The sequence below is a fragment of the Equus quagga genome, chromosome 9, assembly GCF_021613505.1.
Source record: "Equus quagga isolate Etosha38 chromosome 9, UCLA_HA_Equagga_1.0, whole genome shotgun sequence".
Lineage (NCBI taxonomy): Eukaryota > Metazoa > Chordata > Mammalia > Perissodactyla > Equidae > Equus > Equus quagga.
The window spans coordinates 66,366,762-66,388,454 of record NC_060275.1 but is presented as its reverse complement, the minus strand read 5'-3'; the positions used below and the strand labels follow the sequence as shown (position 1 = coordinate 66,388,454).

The following is a 21,693-nucleotide window of genomic DNA, read 5'->3' as shown; positions in this document are numbered from 1 at the left end:
GGCGTCCCCGGCCTCCCCGTCTTCCTTTCTCCGCGAGACCAGCTTGGGTCGGCGCAAGAGCTCAGGCCGCTGGCACCTCCGCAGCTCCGCCCGTCCTGCTCCGGCACCTGCGTCCTCCCAGCGCTCTGCCAAAGACCCTGAGTCGCCCGAGATTCTGCTCCTGTCCCTTTGTCCACAAGATGCTCCCAGCCACCCACTCCCTTGCACCCAGATGCCACGCCCCCCGGGCCTGGTCTCCTGCCCCCTCCTCTCCTGTCCCTGATTGTCGCTCCTCCTGACCCTCCTAAGGCTGTTCCTCAGAATTCATTCATTCATGAGTACCTACTGTGTGCCAGGCGCTGGAAACATAGCTGTGACGGGGACAACCAACAACTCCAGCCCCGGGGGAGGTAACATACTAATGGGGGAAATGGACAAAAAAGATTGATCAGAAAAAAATGTGCCGTGGCAGAGCGTGCTGTGTGCTGGGGAGAGAGACATAAAGTGAGGAAGGGTCTCTGTGGTCTCCGGGCAGCCCCCCAGTCAGGAGCCAGACCCCCTTCTCCCTTTCCTCAGCCTAACGGGGTGGGGGAGGCCCAGGGCTGTGAGAAGGGGAAGCAGAGCCCGCTGGTGCCTCTTCCTTTCTGTCACTTGACCTCCTGGAGCCTGTTTCCCTCTCTGTGCATGGGGATCACAGTCCACACCTCCGAGATTGTCTTGAGGACTAAGCTGCTGAGTGTACAAAGCCGGGTGGGCGCCTGGCGCCCTGGCACTCACGTGTATTCACTGTTCTCATTATCAGTCTGGTTGTTTTGGTTCATGGTCAACCTCTGAACAGCAACTCCAGTAACTCCGTTTTCCTCTCCCATCCCATGCCATTAAACAGGTTTCCTTTTTTGATCAAACACTTACCTTTTACAAACTATTAACAAATACAAGATTCAACAGGCACGAAAGGTCAATGACATAAACTGTCTCCCTCCTTCACCCACCATGGCTCCCCAGTTCCCCTCAGTGGCCACCAAGGGAACAAGTTACTTATGTTCCCCTGTGGAGAGAGTCTACGCAGGTCTGAGGAAACCCTCTTGTCTCTTCTCATCCTCCATACACCAAAGCTTCTGCCCTGGCGGGTTCGCGCCTTGCTTTTTCCTTCACAAAGTGTCTGGAAGTCTTCGCACATCGTCCGTATTGTGCTGCGTTATTCTTCTGTGCAGCCGCATAATGTTCCAGGCTGAGCAAGACCACAGCTTACTCAGTGAACGCCCCGTGGCTGGGCCTTTAGGTTGTTCCCTGCCAGCTGCCGACACAGAGCACTACTGTGGATGAAGAGCCCCGGGCAGGCCTCACTCCTGGGGGGTTCACTTGCTAGGAGGCTCGCTGGGCCCCAGGGCCATTTCTTCAGCTCCCACCTGGCGCTCTCCATGGGGCTGGGCCATTTCCACTTCTAACAGCAACAGATGGGGATGCGCTCCTGCAGACCCTTGAGAACACCCTGAGTGCTCACACTTTCCATCTGTATCAGTCTGATGGGGGAAATGACCCCTTGTTTTCCTTCCTCCCCGCCTCTGCCATCTTTTCAACTTTATTGAAGTACGATGGGAGCATACTAAATTGCACACATTTTAAATGCACATTTTTCACAGTTTCGAAAAGTGTGTGAATCTGTGAAGCCCGACTACAATGAAGATCATGAACATATCCGTCACCGCCCACGAGTCCTGCGCCCCCGCACTGTGCCTCCCTCTCTCCACCTTCATTCCCAGACAGCCCTGATCTGCTGTCACTCAGAGTACTTTGCGGGTTCCAGAACTCGCTACGGGAGCTTTGCGCTCGGCTCCTTTCACTCAGCGTGATGCTGCGGGGGTGGTCCGTGTTGCTCTGTGGCCCGACGGTTCATCCCCTTTACTGCCGAGTCCTGTTCCACCGTGTGGCTGCACCACAGGCTGGCCACCTGCTGACGGACACTAGGGTTGTCTTCAGTTTACAACTGCTGCAAACAAAGCTGCTGTAAATGTTGGTTTACAAGTCCTCGTGTGGATGCCCACTTCAGTTCTCTAAATGCCTAGGAGTGGATCTGGGTCATATGGTAACTGTTTAACTTTCAGAAACTGTCAAGCCGTTTTCTGCGGCATCTGCACCATTCTGCATTCCCATCGGTGGTGCATCGTAACATGGTTATTGTCTGTCTTTTTAACTTTGCCCATTCGAGTGAGTGTAAGGGGGCATCCCAGTGTGGTCTTGATTTGCATTTCCCTGATGGCTAAGGATGTTGGGCATCTTTTCATGTGCCTATTGGCCATTCAGCTATCCTTTTTGGCGAAGTGCCTTTTCAAATCCTTTGCCCATTTCCATTTTGAGTTGTTCGTCTCTTATGATTGAGTTGTAAGACCTATTTATTTATTCTGGATAGAAGTGTTTTGTTTAATAAATGCATTGCAAGTATTTTCTCCGGATGTGCATCTTGCTGTTCTGTGTTCTCAGTTGGGTCTTCTGAAGAGAAAAATGATGAAATCTAATTTATCATTTTTTTCTAGCTAAGAAAACTTTGCCTGCCCCAAATTTGCAAGGAATTTCTCCTGTGTTTTTTCTAGAAGTCTTATAGTTTTAGGTTTCACATTCAGGCCTATGATCCGTTTTGAGATAATTTTGTGTGTGGTGTGAGGTAAGGGTTGGTGTTAACTGCCTTCTGTGTAATGTCTGGTTGTCCCAACAACATTTGTTGAAAAGACATCCCTTTCCTCCATTTAATTGCCTTAGTATCTGTCAAAAGTCAACTGCCTGTATTTATACGGGTATCACTCTCTATTATGTTTTATTGATCTAAGAGTCTATCTTTTCACCAGTACCAAATTGTCTTGATTACTGCACTGCAGCTCGATAAGTCTGGAAATCAGGTAGAAGAAGTCCTCTAACTTTTATCTTCTTTTTCAAAACACTTTGGTTATTCCAGGTCTTTTGTAATTCTATATGAATTTCAAAGTCAGTGCCACTTCCTTAAAAAAATCCTGCTGCGTTCAGATTCGAACTGCACTGACTCTGCAGATCAGTTTGGGGAGAACTGACATCTTGACAACACCGACTCTCCCAGTCCGTGAACGGGGTGCATCTTTCCATTTGTTTAGGTCATGAATCCCCTCGGCAGTATCTGCAGCTCTTAAACAGTAAGGTCCTAGACTTCATTCGTTAGATTTATCCCTAGGCTTTCTACCTTATTTGGTACTGCTGCAAATGGGATTAAAACAAATTTTTCATTTTCCAATTGTTTGCTGCGAGTATAGAATTCAATTGGATTTTATATATTAACTTTTAAACCTGTGAACTTGCTAAATGCACTCCTTAGTTTTAGCAGTTGTCATGGATTCCCTTGGATTTTTTACATAAACAATCGTGTCATCTGCAAATAGGGAGAGTCTCACTTCCTCCTTTCCAATCTTCATGCCTTGTATTTATTTTTCTTGCCTTATTGCAATGGCTCTGGCCTCCAGAACCATGTTGAACAGAGGTGGTGAGAACAGACATCCTTATCTCGTTCCCAGTCTCAGGAGGAAACACTTCAGTCTTTCCCATTAAATGTTATGTTACCTGTAGATTTTTTTGTGGATGCCCGTTATCAGTGTGAGGAAGTGTCCATTTATACCTGGTTTGCTAAAAGGTTTTTTGCTTTTCATCATGAATAGGTGTTGAATTTTGTCAGATCTCTCCTGTATTCATTGAAATGATTGTATGCTTTCACTGTACTTTAAATTTGCATTTCTCCTATTATGAGTGAGGCTGAGCATCTTTTTCTGGGTTTAAGAGCCATCTGTACTTCATTTTTTGTGATTTCTGGGTTCATGTCCTGCTAAGTTATTGGCATTTTCTTATTGCTTTCCAGGAGTTGCTTATATAATGAAGATATTTTATCCACGACATGAATTCACCTTCATTTCCAGTTTCATTTGTTTATTCTTTGTATTTATGGGTTTTTGCTGGTAGAAAAGTGGGATGTTTGCGTCACTGGAGTTTCCACTTCCTTCCTGGACAGGTTCTGGCTCTGACCCCAGAGCCTCCTTGTGGTGCCTTGACGCACCTGGCTCTGGGCTGAGGGTCCACCTTGGTCCTGACCCTGTTCCTCTCGGTATTCTCAGCATACCATGGTGATCATAGCCTGGGGTTTTCCGGGGCCTGGAGACTGGCCGTCCTTCCTGGAGGGCAGGAGCTTCTGTCTCCAGGCCGGGGATACATCCCTCTCTGCGGAAGCAGCCCAGGAAGAAGAGAAGATTAGGCTACGCCTCCAGGCAGCACTTCCTGCCACAAGCGGATGCAGCGTCTGCTGTGCTGAAGATGCGGCCCGTGTCCCTCCCCCACGCATGAAGCCCTACTGCTGCCCCACATGACTCTCAGCTCAGCAGTCCCTGCCAGCCTGCCCCTTAGGACACTCTGACCTTGTCCAGCCTCCCAGTCTTTGCCTGGGCTGCACCCTCTGCCAGAAGTCCCCACACCTCCAGATCACTGTCCGGCTAATCTCACCTGTCCTTGGATTTCAGTACCCAAGTCACTTCCTCCAGGAAGCCCTCCTAGCAGCCTGGCCCGAAATGCCACTGCAACAGCGAATGGGTAATAGTCTGTTTATCCTCATGTCCCCCACTAGACTGTCAGCTCCACCAGACAGAGACCAGGTCAGCTCTGTCTGCTCCTGTGCCTCCAATGCCCTGCACACGGGAGGTGCCCAATAAGTGTCTGTGGGTGATTGAATTAAAGTCAACAAAATACAGACCAGAGCCATTTTTGTGCCAGGACTTGTGATGGGTTACAGAGATGAAAGAGCCCTCTAAAATCTAGCCCCAGGGCTCTGCTTTCTGGCGTCCGTATCCCACTAAGGACATTGTCCCAGGTCTCACCCGGACGCTGGCCCGGCCTCCTGCCTCCTCCACTCACGACAGCCTCCAGAGCATTAAGAAGACCACCAGGCAGCCCCGGCCCCTGGCCGCACTGCGTCCCTTCCCTCCTCGCTTCTTCCCGCCGTGCGTGCGCCTCCTCTCTGCTCCAGAACCGCTGAGCTCAGTCCTCCCTCACCGCCTCTGCCCTGCGGAGCCTCCCCCGCTGCGCTGCTTCCCCGGCCTGCTTCAGACCCCAGCTCGCTGCTGCCTGGTCTGCACAGGGTCTCTGGAGCTGGGCGCGGGCAGTGAGCACAGAGGGGCCGTCACCCCCTGAGAGAAGGGTCTCTCGCAGGAATACCTCGAAGGGGAACTTGACCTTTGTCTGGGGCAACTTCCTCCCCTCCTTCCTGGGCAGATCCAGCCCAATTCCCTTCCCTGGGTGCAAAATTCGTTCTGTTGGGTGCCCAACCCACGTATGCCACAGATGGGTAAACTGAGGCTGGAGGAACTGGGGCGTTGAGTCTGGAGCCTGCTGAGCCCCCGTGTGACCCGGGCCCTTCTCGGTGCTGGCACGCCCTGCCTTCCGTCTAGGGTCTCCAGCCGCCTAGCTGAGCAGGGCCAGTGCTGCAGAGGCTTCCGGAACTTTCTGCGTCTCGCCTCCCCACCCCCGTCGCCCACATGGCCATGACTTTCAATAAGTGACAGCGGTTCAGGAAGCCGAGGGGCCCCACACAGGAAGGAGCCGAGTGGGACTTTCCTCCGACTGCCGCGGGGCTCTGCCCAGCCGTCCTCGGCCAGGTGCCCAGCCTCCAGGTAAGAGCTGCTGGCCGGGCCGGGCCGGGCGGGGGCGCGGGGTGGGGGCCACAGGGAAGGTCGAGGCTGCGGACAAAGGCCGGTTCACCTTCCAGGCCTCCGAGGAAAGCTGCCAGACGAACGGAAAGCTGCCAGACGGACGTGAGCTGGCGCGGCTGGCTGTGTGGCCTCTGGCAAACCGCTCCCCTCTCTGGGCTCCCACTTTGTCCGGCTAAAAAGAGGCCTCCCATTCCCAGCAATCCGGCCCTGAATGAATCATTGCGCATGTCCGGGAGCTCGCGGGGAGGCGGGGGGCCTGAGCAGACAGCTCCCGCCCCACCCTCCCAGCCCCCAGGCCGGAGCGTGGGGTGACCAGCCATCCAGGGATGTGGGAATTTTGGTGTTAAAACGCGGGCATTTTCTATTTTTTTCTTTCTTTTTTTTTTGTGTGAGGAAGATTGTCCCCGAGCTAGCACCCGGGCCCATCTTCCTGTATCCCGTATCGGGACGCCGCCACAGCGGCGTGTGACGCGCGATGTGTAGGTCCGCGCCCGAGATCCGAACCCGTGAACCCCAGGCCCCCGAAGGAGGCGAGAACCTAGCCGCTGCGCCGTCGGCTGCCCCAACGTGGGCATTTTTCTGGGCCCCGAACACCACCTCTGACTTTCTTTTTTTTTCACTTTCGATAGTTTTTTAAAAATCCTATTTCTTTAAGATTTATTTTGAACGGAAGACACGCGCGGTGATTCTGTTTAGATCAAGCGCGAAGACGGTTATTAACTTATCAACTTGAGCCCGGCTGTTAGCAATAGGACAGTGGTCACCTCTGTGAGCAGTGACAGGGCCCCCAGGGCTGCGGGTGTTTCCACTCCTGGGCGGGGAACTGGGGATACCGGGGTGTCCCCGGGGGGCAGCCCTCTGCCCGCGCCGCCCCCCCGGTGGCCGCCACTCCGCGCCAAGGGCACTTCCTGTCTGCTTTAGCGGCGTCTGTCCAGCGCTGGGGGGCGAGTCTCAAGGACGGTGCCAGTTACTGCGCACTAAAGGCAGGGACGCCTCAGGCTGGGCTCAGCGAGCCGTGTCGCCCAGGAGCGAAGGGAGTCAGCCCGTCCGCAGCCGGGGTCCCGCGGCCGGGATATGGGGGCGCTGGGGTCTGAATCCAGAGCCTGCGCTCTTCACCAACCCCCAGGCCCCGCGTTATAATCTGGGTGTGTTGAAACCTCATTAATACTGCACCCTCCACCCCCTACTGTTATCTTGGAGCAAAGATTTTACCCAACACCCGCTTTGTATCTTCTTCATTCAGGTCAATTTAAGTGGATCTTGTCCATCTGCCCTCTTTTCCTCACTGGGCTGGAACAAACCCAACCCTTCTTCTGCCTAGCCAGGGGTCCTGAGCTCCGGAGTCCCCCAGGGTGGGAGAGAGCTGGCCGTTGGCAGGAGTCAAACTCCTGGGAGGAAGAGGGGCAGCTTCCGCCTGGGCCCATCCTACAGAGGGCTTCCTGCTGTGGGGGCCTAGGTGGCGGCAGCGACCGAAGGGACAGAGATGGGAGGGGTGGGGGCGACAGACACAGAGACCGTTGTTGACTAAGTCATCAGTCTGGATCTGCCCCTGCGCACACCTCACACTGGGTGCAGAAGCTTCCAGACCGACCCACAGGGAGTGACCAGCCACCATGCCCAGGAGCTGGTACCCATTTGTACCCCTGTGATTGATTGTTCACGCCTGCCTGGGTTCAGGGGCTGGAAGCAGGGATGTGTGGAGGCCGCAGATTGACTGGAGATGTCTGCCCTGGGCGCAGATGAGATTGTGGGGTGTGAGCTCACTCAAATTTGGGTGCAGAATATCTTCCGGTCCCAAGCCCAGCCCTCACCTGGGGTTTATGGCTCCTCACCCACCTTGCACACTCAGCTTCCTCTCTCCATCTCTGTTTTTTTCTCTCTGCATGTCTCTGTCCTTCTCTCCTCCCTCTTTTTCTGGCACCATCTCTACCCCACCTGGCACCTGCTCTGCCCCCCACCCCGAGCTGTGTAGCCTTGACCCCTCTGGCAGAACTGAAGGTGGCCTCTGTGTGTCCAGGCAGGCTGTGCTCATGGAGCCACCAAGCGAGGAGACGCCCCTGATCGCTCAGCGCTCCTGCAGCCTCTCATCTTCAGAGGCCGGTGCTTTGCATGTGCTGCTGCCCCCTCGGGGCCCTGGGCCCCCGCAGCGCCTATCCTTCTCCTTTGGGGACCATTCAGCTGAAGAGCTGTGTGTTCGGGCTGCTAAGGCCAGTGGTGAGTATCTCCCTAGAAGGCTGGCCAGAGGGAGGGCTCAGGTTGGGAGAGGGAATAGCTGCCAAGTGAAGCCGGCATCGGAGCTGGGGCTCTGAGAGGGCATAGGAGTTTGGTAAAGGAGGAGGGTGCGCAGGGAATGGCACATGCGGAGTCTCAGAGGTGGCACGGCTTATCAGCGGAAACGGTGGTTATCGCTCGGGGCCAAATGTGCAGTGGAAAGAGATGCTCCAGGGAGAGGGGCAGGGACCCTGAGAAGTAGGCTGAGTGCATGTCTTCTCTCCTAAGGGCAATGGGGAGCCCCAGAGTGTGTGTGAGCAGGGGTGGGACATGGTGTCAGAGCTGCAGGTGAGAAAGAGCCTGCGGGGCTGCATGGGGGGACCGGACGGGGAGCTGACGGGGAGCTGACGGGGGTGTTCCCTCAGCCATCCTGCCTGTGTACCACTCCCTCTTTGCTCTGGCCACCGAGGACCTGTCCTGCTGGTTCCCCCCAAGCCACATCTTCTCTGTGGAGGATGCGGGCACCCAGGTCCTTGTCTACAGACTCCGGTAGGAACGACCCTCCCCGTGACACAGAGGTGGGCCGCCTTTTGCTGGGGGCTTAAGAAGTGGGCGTGGAAAACCACAGGGACCCTGAAACCCTGTGATCTCCCCGCACCTCTTAGTGGGTGTCTGGGGGGCACTGCCCATTTCACAGATGAGAAACTGAGGCCAGAGACGATGGGTTGCCTGCCCAAGGTCACACAGCAACTCAAGGTCACAACCTGGGCTCAGCGAGGTCTTGCCACAGTCCTCTCCCTCCCCATGCCCCTACTCCAGGGATCTCCCCTCTCCCCACAGCTTTTACTTTCCCAACTGGTTTGGGCTAGAGAAGTGCCACCGCTTCGGGCTACGAAAGGACTTGGCCAGCGCCATCCTTGACCTACCAGTCCTGGAGCACCTCTTCGCGCAGGTAGGGGCTGCGTGGGGCTCAGCCCAGGGGTGGGGTCCGCAGGGCAACATCAGGGCTCCCGGTTGGGCAGTCTCAGCTGATCCTCCCTGCGGCAGCCCAGGAGTGGGGCCTCGGCCCGGGGCGGGGGTTTGCAGGGTGAAATCAGGGCTCATGTTGGGCTGTGACTGGCCCCCAGCACCGCAACGATCTGCTGAGCGGCCGCCTCCCCGTGGGCCTTGGCCTCAAGGAACAGGGCGAGTGTCTCAGCCTGGCCGTGCTGGACCTGGCCCGGATGGCCCGTGAGCAGGCGCAGCGGCCTGAAGAGCTGCTGAAGACCGTCAGGTGAGGGCTTCCAGGCTGTGGCGCCCAGCCTCCACCTGGGAGTGAGCGAACGTGGCTCCACCAGGCCCCCCATGTAGGGGCTCCCCACCTACGAGCCTGGAGCCTGCAGTGCGTCCGCGTGACCCAGCCCCCCTCCCCCACCCCCCACCCCCGGGGAGACTCCAGTGCCCCGCCTCCTGCAGCTAAAAGGCGCAGCTAAAAGGCCTGTGTGTTCCCTGTCTGTCCTGTGGGCCCCAGTGACCCTCCCCACACTGAGGTCCTTCCCGCATGTGTGCCCCCCAGTGTGTCTCCGTGTGCGCCTCCTGCCCCCACACTGAGGCCACACCCAAGCCCCTCAACTAAAGCCTGGGTTGTGTGTCCTCGTCCGGCCCTGAGGAGGCCCCTCCCCGCACTAAGGGCCCGCTCCCCCACTCGCAGCTACAAGGCCTGCCTGCCCCCCGGCCTGCGCGATCTGATCCAGGGCCTGAGCTTCGTGACTCGGAAGCGTATCCGGAGGACCGTGCGCCGGGCCCTGCGCCGCGTGGTCGCCTGCCAGGCTGACAGGCACTCGCTCATGGCCAAGTACATCATGGACCTGGAGCGGCTGGACCCGGCCGGGGCCGCCGAGACCTTCCTCGTGGGCCTCCCCGGGGCTGCTGGTGGTCAGGACGCGCCCGGGCTGCTCCGCGTGGCTGGTGGCAGCGGCATTGCCTGGAGCCCGGGCGGAGACGAGGTGCGGGCGGCCAATGGGCGGGCCGAGGGGCGGGGCTGCGAGGAGGCGGGGACGAAGGAGGGGCGAGGCTGTGGGGGGCTCCGCGAGGGCCCGGCGGGGCGGGGGCGGAGCTCACTGGGGGTCGAGGGAGGAGGCGGGAGCGGCTGGGAGATATTTGGGGATGGGCGGGGGAGGGGACTGAAAGAAGGGGCGGGGCGGGGCTGAGGGGCGGGGCTCGTGGGTGTGGGTTAGTGGCGTCTAGGCTTTCGAAAAGCATTGGGGGCTCGGAGGGGGCGGGACCCCCAACCTCAGCCGTCCCCCTCCTCCCCAGGCCCTCCAGCCCTTCTGCGACTTTCCAGAAATCGTGGACATCAGCATCAAGCAGGCCCCGCGCGTTGGCCCAGCCGGGGAGCACCGCCTGGTCACCGTCACCAGGACAGACAACCAGATCCTGGTGGGTGCTGGACCCTCCCCTCCCGCCTGACCCCGAGGGCGGGGACGCGGGACCGGCGCCCCGGGGCCGCAGCGGGCGCTGACGCGGGTCCTCGCAGGAGGCCGAGTTCCCGGGGCTGCCCGCGGCCTTGTCCTTCGTGGCGCTCGTGGACGGCTACTTCCGGCTGACCGCCGACTCCCGGCACTTCTTCTGCAAGGAGGTGGCGCCCCCGCGGCTGCTCGAGGAGGTGGCCGAGCAGTGCCACGGCCCCATCACGTGAGGACGCGCCCCCAGGCCCGCCCTCCGCGGCCGACCCACCCGGCCCGAATCGCGGTGCCTCGCCGCGTGGCGCCTCCGTGTCCTCGCCTCCCTGGACGAAGGGCAGGGTCTTGACCGGCGCCTGGTGCAGAGGCGGCGCGCAGTGCGGCAGGGCCGCCGCGTCCCTCTCTCCGACCCCGCGGGGCCCCAGGGCGTTTCCTGGGGATGCTCGGCGCCGGCTTCACCTGCAGCCTCTAGTTTGATCCCCGGGCAGAAGCCCCGACTTCCAGCTCCCTTCATAAGTGGGGAGGAGGGAAGGAATGGCACCTGGGGAGGGTCCCAGGCCTCAGAGAGACCAGGATTAGACCCAGGCCCGGCTGGGTGACTCTGCCTCCGTCTCTCTGTCTCTCTCACCTTTCCCCACAGCCTGGATTTTGCAGTTAACAAGCTCAAGACTGGGGGCTCACTTCCTGGCTCCTACGTTCTCCGCCGCAGTCCCCAGGATTTTGACAGCTTCCTCCTCACTGTCTGTGTCCAGGTCGGTCCACCACCACAGACCTGGGGGGCAGGGAGGGCTTCCTGGAGGAGGTGACATTGGAGCTGAGACCTGAAAGATGTAGGCATTTGCTCCCTGAAGAAGGGGAGGGAAAAGGCGTTCCCGGTGGAGGGAACAGCATATGCAAAGGCTTGGAGGTCAGAAGAGCCTGTGGTGCTTGAGGAAGAGGTAGTGAAGACAGGGTGCTGCCCTCACCCTCTCAGGGGTCACTCCTCCTTGCAGACCCCCCTGGGCCCTGATTACAAGGGCTGCCTCATCCGGTGCGACCCCACGGGAACCTTCTCCCTGGCTGGCCTCGGGCGTCCCCATAGCAGTCTTCGAGAACTCCTGGCAGCCTGCTGGGATGGTGGCCTGCATGTGGACGGAGTCGCGCTGAACCTCACCTCCTGCTGCACCCCTAAACCCAAAGGTGAGCTTGCCCTCTCCCCTAAGCTGAGCGATCGATCTGGGGCCTTGCCTTTCTGTGTGTGGCATAGCTTTTCTGTGGCAAGTGGTGGAGACTGCAGGCCAAGGTGGTTTGGGGAAGGAAAGGTGACTTGTTTGCTCATCAGATAGAGGCTGCCTTCAGGCATGGCTAGATCCAGGCACAGCTGGAGCCAAGTGATGTCACTAGCACTTAATCTCTCTCGAGCTCTTGCCTCTTCTTGGGTGAATTTCACTTTCAGACAAACCCCTGGGAACGACTCTGAGGTGTGAGTTCTCCAGAGTCCCCCACAATCCCTAGCAGGACTGACACCGGGTTGCCCACAGCATTGCCTGCTCATTGGCGCCCCCTTCAGGGTTCTTTCCCTCTGTCTCATTCCCCTCCCGCCCACTGTGGCTTCCTGGAGTCTCCTGTCAAGTAAACCATGTCCCCTTGAGTCCTCAGCCCAAGGTTGGCTTCTGGGGGAGACCCCCAAACTAGGCTAGGGAGCCAGCAACCCTTTGATAACCTTTCACCTCTGACCTCTGGCCTTCATCCTCCACTCCCTCCCTGTAGAAAAGTCCAATCTGATTGTGGTCCGGAGAGGGTGCACCCCACCCACGCCATCCCTGGTTCAACCCCCATCCCGCTGCCAGCTGAGTCAGATGACGTTTCACAAGATCCCAGCTGACAGCCTGGAGTGGGTAAGAAGCCCCAGGAAATGGGGGCGGGACCATAGTTGGGGTTCAGAGACCTAGTCTACATCCACGTCTGCTGTGTGGCCTCAGACATGTGACGTAACATCCCTGCGCTCCTGGTTCCCCATCTGTAAGATGGGGCCAGCGCCTGTGCTTGTGCGGGCCAGCTCAGGGGCTGGGACCCTGCGGGAGACCCCTTCTTCACCTCTCCTGCTGCCCCCTCACCCTCCAGCACGAGAACCTGGGTCATGGGTCCTTCACCAAGATTTACCGGGGTCATCGCCACGAGGCCGTGGACGGGGAGGCCCGGGAGACAGAGGTGCTGCTGAAAGTGATGGATGCCAAGCACAAGAACTGCATGGAGGTGAGTGGGGTGGGGTCGGGGGCAGGCCTCTGGGGTCGGGGTTGGTTGGAGAGAGGGTCATGGATTCAGGGAAATTTAAAACCACACAAGGTCTTAAAACAACAGAATTGTAGCCACAGCATTTCCAAACCATGAAATTTGGAAGGGTTGGGGAATTTAGATGCAAATAGGAAGAGTACACCAGAGAGAGGGAACAGCCAGTGCAAAGGTCCTGAGGCAGGGCCGAGCTTGGCATGTTTAAGGAACAGCGAGGAGGCCAGTGGCCAGAGAGGAGGGAGCAAAGAGAGAGGGGAGTGATGTGGAGGGGTCACCAGCAGGGACCCCCCAGGGGAAGTCTGCAGCCCATCTCAAACCCCAAATCTCCCGCTTCCGTGAGAGACTCAAAGTAAACTACAGCGGGGACTTGCAGCCCCATCGGGACATCATGAGACAGTGTGGCGGGTACTAGTGGTGAACTCCAGGGCCACAGCAGGCTGTGGGCAGGTCTCCTCCTCAGGAAGCCTTGTGAGCAGCAGGGCTGGGGTTCTTGGTCTGAGCACGGAGTGGGAGGGGCCCACGCCTCTTCTCTCCCTTCTCCCGCTCCCAGTCGTTCCTGGAAGCAGCGAGCTTGATGAGCCAAGTGTCATACCAGCACCTCGTGTTCCTGCATGGCGTGTGCATGGCTGGAGACAGTGAGCGCCCCGCCCCGCCCAGCCCTGCCCGTCTGTGCAGCATTAGCAACCCGCATCCACCAGGCTCCCGTGCCCTGCGCCCCTGTTCCTCAAGCGCCACTCCTTGGGCAGCAGCTCCAGGCTGCCCTGGTACCCAGCCCTCCAGACTTGTCTCAGTCAGACAGACCCAGGTTCCAGTCCTGCTTGGCTGTGTGCCGCCTGCACCGCGGCAAGGGCCGCGTCACTCGCCAAGCCTCGGTTCCATCAGCTCAGCTCAGGAGCCCAGAGCACCACCCGGGCCGCCTGGACAGGCTGACAGAGGCTCGCGTGGGGGCAGCGCAGGGCTCGGGGGTCGGGGGTGGGGTCGGAGGCCGCTGGCCCAGCTGGGTGGCCGGGCACTCACCCTGGGAAGGCAGGATGAGTAGGAGTTAGGGAAGAGAGGGCAGAGGGAGGTTGGAGCAGAAGACACAGGACATGCAGAGGGCAGGACATGGCTTTGGAGCGTGCTCGGCCCCTCCTGGGCATTATTTCAGGCAAATGGTCCCAAGAGGGGCAGGGGGAGGAGAGGCGAGTAGGGCAGGAGGAGGAGCAGGGAGCGAGCAGTCAGAGTGGAATTGGAGGGACCCCTGAGGGGTGGCGGGGATGGAGCCTGATGAGCAGAGAGCAGTCCTGCCTCCCAGCCCCACCCTCCTTGCCGCCACCAGGCATCATGGTGCAGGAATTTGTCAGCCTGGGGGCGCTGGACACATATCTGCGCAAGTGCGGCCACCTGGTGCCGGCCAGCTGGAAGCTGCAGGTGATCAAACAGCTGGCCTATGCCCTCAACTATCTGGTGAGTGCTCCTCTGCCTGCTCCACCCTCCATTTACACAGAGGATGGGTAATTGGGATGGGGCTCTGTAGTATGGATAGGAGTTTGGCAAGGGTGCAAGTGGAGGGCATTTTAGACGGAGGCAACAGCATAGGTACAGGTTCAGAGGTATAAGAGCAGAAGAAAGGAACAGCCACGTTCATCATCAGAAGAAAGGTTGTCCACAGGTCTCAGGGGGAGTTGAGAGCAAGGAGGTTGGGCAAGGCTTCTCAGAAGAGGAGTATTGGAGCTGGGGCCATAAAGGTTGAGCAGGAGTTCATCAGGAGGAGAAAGAAAGGAGGGCATGTCAGGCTGAGGAAACAGCCTGGGCAAAGGTCCGTGGCTTAGAGGTGTGTCACGTGCCCTGGGGTGCATCAGGCAGCTCAGTGGGCAGGAGACCAGGGTGGGGCACGAGAGAAGGGAAGAGAGAAGCTCATGGGAAGAGTGAGCAAGGGCTGGATCTCAAAGGGCCTTGAATGCCAGGCTGAGGACCTGAAGGCCGTGGAGAGCCACGGTGTGGGGAGCACTGTTTAAGAAGGGGAGGGACAGGGTCAGGTCAGCATAGGGGGTGGACTAGAGGAGGCAAGACAGGCTGCCAGTGGTCTAGGGAAGATGCTGGCGTATGTCTGAGTGCTACCAGGTGGGCTTTGAAGTATGTGTAGGAGTTTGCCAGCCAGAATACTCATTCATCAAACCCTCCCTGGCATTTCCCTGTGCCTGGCCTTCTTAGGAAGACAAAGGCCTTCCCCATGGCAATGTCTCAGCCCGGAAGGTGCTCCTGGCTCGGGAGGGGGCTGATGGGAGCCCGCCCTTCATCAAGCTGAGTGACCCTGGGGTCAGCCCTGCTGTGCTAAGCCTGGAGAGTAAGTGTGGGGGTGCAGGAGGGAGGAGCCTGGTGGGGCAAGGATGCAGATCCCTGACCGCATCCCCCGCCCCAGTGCTCACCGACAGGATCCCCTGGGTGGCCCCTGAGTGTCTCCAGGAGGCACACACACTTGGCTTGGAGGCTGACAAGTGGGGCTTCGGTGCTACAGTCTGGGAGGTGTTCAGCGGTGTCACGATGCCCATCAGCATGCTGGACCCCGCCAAGGTCAGAGCACCAGCAGGGGCCTCTGGAGCCCCCATCTGCCAGAAGGGTGGGCTGAAGTCCAGCTGGGGGAGGCTGGGCGGGTGGGTCTGGGGGGCCTCCTGAGGGTACCCTGGGGCTGACCAGCCCTCCTCCCGCCCTCAGAAGCTCCAGTTTTACCAGGAACGGCAGCAGCTGCCAGCCCCCAAGTGGACGGAGCTGGCGCTGCTGATCCAGCAGTGCATGGCCTACGAGCGGGGCCACAGGCCCTCCTTCCGCGGCATCATCCGTGACCTGAACAGCCTCATCACCTCAGGTGCCTGCTGGGCCGGATGGGGTGGGCAGGGCTGGCCCGTCACACGGGGCCCCGGGGGAGAAGGCCACGGCCGCACACAGAGCCTGCCCCTTGCGCCTGGCAAGGTTGGGGCGGTTGGAGACTGTGACGGTCAGCATGAGCCCGACAGCTGCTGTGACAAACGGGCCCCACAGCTCCAGGTTGAGCATGACGGATGTTTAGTTCTCATTTGATGAGGGCATCCAGGTCAGCGGGCAGCTCTCCCTTTGTGGCTCCACCCACCCCGTGGCCTCAGGTGCCTGTGGGATCCTTTGCAGACAGGAGAGAGAGTGTGGGTCCCAAGCTAGGTTTCCATGGGCCACGCCTGAAGGTGCCCCTGGCAGGTCTCCCCATCAGCCTGAGCTCAGTCACGTGAGCGACCACATCTCACAGCAGTGGAGTCTGGAAAATGCCCTTCTGTCTCCATAAAGTACTTTTTGACTTGCAGTGGCCTTGCCACAATGCACAGAAAGGGTAAGCATGCAGATCGAGGCCACACAGCAAGTCAGCCTAGGAGCTGGGCCCAGGGCCAATGCAGGGCTTGCTCACTGCCTGGGCTCCCCAGATTACGAGCTCCTCTCGGACCCCACTCCTGGTGCCCTGGCGCCCCGTGACGGGCTGTGGAATGGCGCCCAGCTCTATGCCTGCCAGGACCCTACCATCTATGAGGAGAGGCACCTCAAGTACATCTCGCAGCTGGGCAAGGTGAGGGGGGCCCAGGGGGGCGCGGCGGGGCGGCACCCGTGCACGTGAACACCAGCCCCGCTGTCCCCCAGGGCAACTTCGGCAGCGTGGAGCTGTGCCGCTATGACCCGCTGGGTGACAACACAGGCGCCCTGGTGGCTGTGAAGCAGCTGCAGCACAGCGGGCCAGAGCAGCAGAGGGACTTCCAGCGGGAGGTGCAGATCCTGCGAGCCCTGCACAGCGACTTCATCGTCAAGTACCGCGGCGTCAGCTACGGCCCAGGCGAGCCTCCCGAGGGCCTGCCCTCACATGCCGCATCCTCGTCCTCCTGCAGGGCCATTTCAGGGCGCTGGGAACACCAGCGGGGGCGCTCGGGGCGCTCCGGCTTATCCAGATCCAGGGCGCGGGGGTAGGGTTCCAGCTCTGTCCCTTAGCAGCTGGGTGACCTCGGGCAGGCAATTTAACCTCTCTGAGCGTCAATTTCCGCACCTGAAACATGAGCCATTCTGGAGTCTAGAGACCTTAGCGGTAAGGGTCCCTGTTGCCTTCCCATTTCATAGACAGCAATTACTGAGGCGGGCGGGCCCAAGGTCCCCTCGGAGGGCCGCGGAAGGATGGGGAGGCGGAGGAGACAGAGCGGCCGCGGTGACTCCTGCCGCCTCCCGCCTCCCGCAGGCCGCCAGAGCCTGCGGCTGGTCATGGAGTACCTGCCCAGCGGCTGCCTGCGCGACTTCCTGCAGCGGCACCGCGCGCGCCTCCACGCCGGCCGTCTGCTCCTCTACGCCTCGCAGATCTGCAAGGTGCGGGGCCGCGGGCAGCGCGGGCGGCTGAGGGCTGCAGTCTGGGCTGCAGGTCGGGTCGGAGGTGGGGCTGAGTGGGCGAAGGTCAGGACCGCGGAGCAGCATGCCTCAGGACAGGGTTAGGCTTAGGCTTGGGGTCTCGGTGGGGGTGGAGGTGGACTCCAGGTCAGGCTTAGGGCCCCTGCCCAGTTATCCTGGGGTCCGTCCCCATGCCCGCCCGCAGGGCATGGAGTACCTGGGCTCTCAACGCTGCGTGCACCGCGACCTGGCAGCTCGGAACATCCTGGTGGAGAGCGAGACCCACGTCAAGATCGCCGACTTCGGCCTCGCCAAGTTGCTGCCGCTCGACAAAGACTACTACGTGGTCCGCGAGCCCGGCCAGAGCCCCATTTTCTGGTGGGGACGCCGCCTCGGCCCCGCGCCCCTCCCCACCCCGGGCCCCTCCTCCGCACTGTCCTGGCCCCGCCCCCCGGCCTTGCCCCTCCCACGGCCCCGGCCTCTCCAGGCCACGCCCCGCCTCCCGGTGCGCTGGCTCCGCCCACCCCGAGTCTGGCCCCGCCCCCAGCCACGGCTCCACCCTGACCCCGCCGGGGTCGCGCCCTCGCCCGCCGCAGGGTTGGAGAATCCCCTCGTCCCACAGTCAGGGAAGCTGAGACCCAGCAGCTGGGCCGACCTCACAGCCCCCGCCCACCCTGACCAGCGCCCCCAGCCGGAGGCTGCCCCTTCCCCGCCCTCTGCCCCGCCCTCGCATCCCAAGGCCTGCCTGGCCCTCCAGGTACGCCCCAGAGTCGCTCTCCGACAACATCTTCTCGCGCCAGTCGGACGTCTGGAGCTTCGGGGTGGTCCTGTACGAGCTCTTCACGTACAGCGACAAGAGCTGCAGCCCCTCGGCCGTGAGTCGGCGCCCCCGGGGCCCAGCACCCTCCTCCCCCGCCCTTTTCGTGGCCAGTCCCCGCCCGGCCAGTGCCCGCGGCCCCGCTTTGCTGAGGGTGCCCTGGTCCCAGCATCGGAGGCCCCAGTGGGGAGGGTCCGCTTGCCGAGGCTGACCCCTGCCCACCGCGCGCTCCCTCCGCAGGAGTTCCTGCGCATGATGGGCTGTGAGCGAGACGCCCCGGCCCTGTGCCGCCTCCTGGAGCTGCTGGCCGAGGGCCAGAGGCTGCCCGCGCCTCCTGCCTGCCCCGCCGAGGTGAGCGCTGCGGGGTCAGCCTCAGTTTCCCACGCTGTAGGTTCCCCTTGGGTCTTGGCCAAGCGAGCTGGGCCCTCTGGGCCTCTTGCTGGAGAGCATGAGCCGGGGCCCGAGGCCCGAGGGGCCTGGCCTCTGCCTTGCTGCTCTTTCGTTGTACGGCAAGTCACACACGCTTTCAGAGCCTCGGTTTGCCTACCTCCAAAACGGGGATAAGAGTGCCTTACCGGTGCAGGGGCCGGAAGAGCTAACGCCTACCCGGTGCTGGGCTCCCAGCCCCGCACACCGTCGGCATTCACTGTGTGGTGCTGGCTCTTCCGGTTTATCATCACAAATTTTGCGGAGGTGTCTAACATGTGGTTGGTTATTCATCAGTTAATTTGCTCAGGCCACAAACACGTATTGAGCGCCAACTGTGTGCCAGGCTCTGAGGAGACAGAACAGACACTACTCTGTCCTGGTAATCAACAGAGGCTAACGAGAGCATGCTGGTGGTGATCACTGTCTGCAAAGATGACCAGGAGGAGATGATGGGGGGGTCAGGGAGGGCATCTCAGAGGGTTTGATGTCTGGAGGAGGAGGAACCCACCCATGAGGAAAGCTAGGAGAGGGCATTTTCAGTGGAGGACACGGCGGGTGCAAAGGCCCTGAGGTGGGAATGAGCTTGGTGTATTTGAATAACGAGATGGGAGCGGATGTGGCTGCCTGGGACAAGCAGGAGGTGATGGAGGGAGGGAGGCAGAGGATGGGACGAGGTTTAGTTCTGAGTCAGCCACGGGAGGCTCTGGAGCAGGGGAGAGACAGTCTAATTTATATTTTAAAACTGTGAACAGGAGTCATGTCCTTCCCACTACTCATAGGTGACCCTGTTGTCTCCTCCCACCCCTTCAGGTTCATGAGCTCATGAAGCTGTGCTGGGCCCCCAGCCCACAAGACCGGCCGCCGTTCAGTGCCCTGGGCCCCCAGCTGGAGGCGCTGTGGAGCGGGAGCCGGGGGTAGCAGCCGTAGCCTTCCCTGCTTGTTGGGGGAGAAGCCGGCTCACTGTCATTTCCTATCTCCTGCACATAGACCTCCGGGTTCTGGTATCCATGGACTGGCTGTGTGACCTTGGGCAGGGAGCTGCCCCTCTCTGGGCCTCCACTTCATAGAGACCCCCATGCGGCAAGTGACATTGCATTTGGGGGTCACCCCTGGCTTGGGGAACAACAGCAGCCTTGTGGCCTTTGGAGCTTGTAAAGATTCAAGACACATGCACGGGTGGGGCCCGCTGAGCCCGCCCCCCCGGAATGGAGACCGCGAACTGAAACTCCTGTCTGCGCCTCCTCCCCAGGCCTCTGGAGCTTCCTGCCTCTTTTCCGGTGGGGACGTCCCACAGATTGTGTCTCCTCTCAGGCCCCCGCCCCCCGCCCCACTCGCTGGAGGAAGCCAAGGGCAAGACCAGCTGCCTGGTCAGAAACTAGCTTTTGGGAGAGACTGTGTGACGGTTTGGGGCCGTGCACGGGGCTGGGGGAGGCTGGGGTCCCGGCACACCCTAACTGTGCCTGTGTTGTGGGACTGCAGTTTCCCCGCCCGTCCCCTGGCGCCCTTTCTGTCCTGACTTGAGAGTCACTCAATTGATGACACTGGAGCCTGACAAGAGCTTTTCAGCAGTGGAGGGAAGGAAAGGCATTCTTGGCAGAGGGAACAGCATGGCAAGAGTGAGGAGCTTCAGAGTATAGAGGTTAAAAGCCCACGTGTCAGAGCGCATGGTTCTGTCACTTATTTGCTGACTGACAGTGGGCGAGTTGCTTCCCCTCTCTGGGCCTCAGTTCTGTCCCGTGTACAAGGGGCAGAGCAACAATGCTGTGCAGAGTCAACTTCTGGGGCTTGTGAGAAGGTGCCTTGTGCAGGCTGAGCCCCCATCACTCACTCACCTGCCTGCAAGGCTTTGCTGCCGCTTTTGCCTTCCTGGAAAACTCTTATTCATCTCTCAAAACGCCAGCTCTCACCTCCCTGCAACCTTCCCTGGCATGCTCTCACAGCTCCCCACCAGCCCTGTTCTTCCCTCTGATCCTAGGTCTAGGGTGATGTCTGTGTCCAGCTTTGTCTCCTCTGACCTGGAGGCTCTTGGGGACTGGGCTGGGGTGGACACAGAGGGGACTCGGAGCGTTTGATGACTGAATAAAGGAGTTAAGTGGAAAGAATGGTTTGTGCTGGACTTGGGTGTTGGGGAACCTTGGGGGGGTGAGCTGGGGAGGAATGTAGGTAGGGACCCATGGGGGCCACAGTGGGGTCTGGGGGCAGCCTGGGGAGGCCGGACAGCAGGGCGGGGCACTGGCCCGGGCCCTGGAGGACGGCAGCCTTCCCGCCCGCAGCTGCTGGCCTTGGCTCTGTCCTGGGGAGCTGATTACAGGCTCCGCGTGGCTGGAGGGAACAGGCTGCTCTGTGGGGTCAGAGGGCAAGGCTGGGTGGGAGGTCCGGGCTGTGGGCAGGGGTCCAACATGGGGGTGCGAGTGCCCTGCGTGCGCCTCAGGACTGTGGGCGCGGGCTGCAGAGCGACGGCGAGCAGGGGACGCCCGCGTCGGGCACCGACAGTCAGGAGAGCGCGCACCTGGCGGGGACTCGGGGCCACCCCAGGCTCCGCAGGCAGGCTTTCAGCTCAGGCGCCCGGCCCTGGGCCGCGCATCTTCCTTGCTCTCTGCCTTAGTTTCCCTCCTTGCTAAAATGGGGTCGAAAGGCCTCCTGGGCACCAGGCTGGCCTAAGGAGATGCTGGGCGATCGCGCCAGCTTTATTCTCTGCGCTCCAGCAGGCCAGCCCAGGAGACCCTGATGTGGGAGAGACAGTGCCAGCCACCCCCCGACCCCGCCTCGTGTCCTGGGGCCTTGGGCAAGCATGGGGTCCTCTTGAAGCCTCAGTTTCCTTCTTTGTACAGGAATAAGGACAACTGGTCTGGATGTCCCTGGTCTCCCTTGGCTGGGTACGCTCACACCTCCTGGAATGGTTCTGTCTCGGTTTACATATTTCACCTCTTCAAAATGGTTTTAAAAAATACAGACTCCTCGGCCAGTGCTACCCCTGGGGGAGGTACGTCCAAGGCCCCGGCCGGGCACAGACACCCTCGCTGCTCTGTGCCCCTCTCAGTGTTGTGGTGGGACCAGCCCTTGAGGCGCTACGACTACAAGACGCCCTTCACCTGGAGCCACCAGGGAACCCTGAAAACCAAAGTTTATTACTCACAGGATCGGGGAACACACGGCACCCCTGGGGACACAGGGCACCCCTGGGATCCCGCGGTGAGGTGGTGGAGCGCGGGCCGTGCACATGGGGACTCCGCGGCCCGCCGGCTCTCCTGGGGAGCGCGACAAGAACGGGCTTCTCAGCGCGGGGAGAGCAAGCTCGCGCCCCAGCCGTCGTACTGGAGTCGCCCATGCTCTCGGGGACAGAGGGTCTGGCGGGCGCCGTGTCCCGGGGCGGCGCGATGGGTCGAGCCCGGGCCTCTGAAGCGCAGCCTTGCTTGGCTTTCAAACCTCAGCCAGGCACTTGCGTCCAAGAACGAGAAAAAGCGGGTGT

The 21,693-nt window shown here is 60.2% G+C and overlaps 1 protein-coding gene across 1 annotated transcript; it reads left to right on the top strand.

The window, feature by feature from the left end:
- The first annotated feature begins 5,617 nt into the window (after nucleotides 1–5,617).
- JAK3 (Janus kinase 3) lies at nucleotides 5,618–20,314 on the top strand. Its single transcript, XM_046672198.1, has 25 exons — nucleotides 5,618–5,651; nucleotides 5,747–5,792; nucleotides 7,708–7,904; nucleotides 8,327–8,450; nucleotides 8,742–8,853; nucleotides 9,029–9,174; nucleotides 9,592–9,886; nucleotides 10,197–10,319; nucleotides 10,417–10,574; nucleotides 10,983–11,094; nucleotides 11,335–11,521; nucleotides 12,092–12,219; nucleotides 12,446–12,577; nucleotides 13,164–13,248; nucleotides 13,932–14,059; nucleotides 14,807–14,939; nucleotides 15,015–15,166; nucleotides 15,308–15,458; nucleotides 16,042–16,181; nucleotides 16,253–16,442; nucleotides 16,836–16,960; nucleotides 17,184–17,356; nucleotides 17,736–17,853; nucleotides 18,036–18,146; nucleotides 19,035–20,314. The coding sequence occupies exons 3-25, from the start codon at nucleotides 7,721–7,723 to the stop codon at nucleotides 19,140–19,142; spliced, it is 3,315 nt and encodes a 1,104-aa protein (XP_046528154.1). The 5' UTR covers nucleotides 5,618–5,651; nucleotides 5,747–5,792; nucleotides 7,708–7,720; the 3' UTR covers nucleotides 19,143–20,314.
- Nucleotides 20,315–21,693: the final 1,379 nt, after the last annotated feature.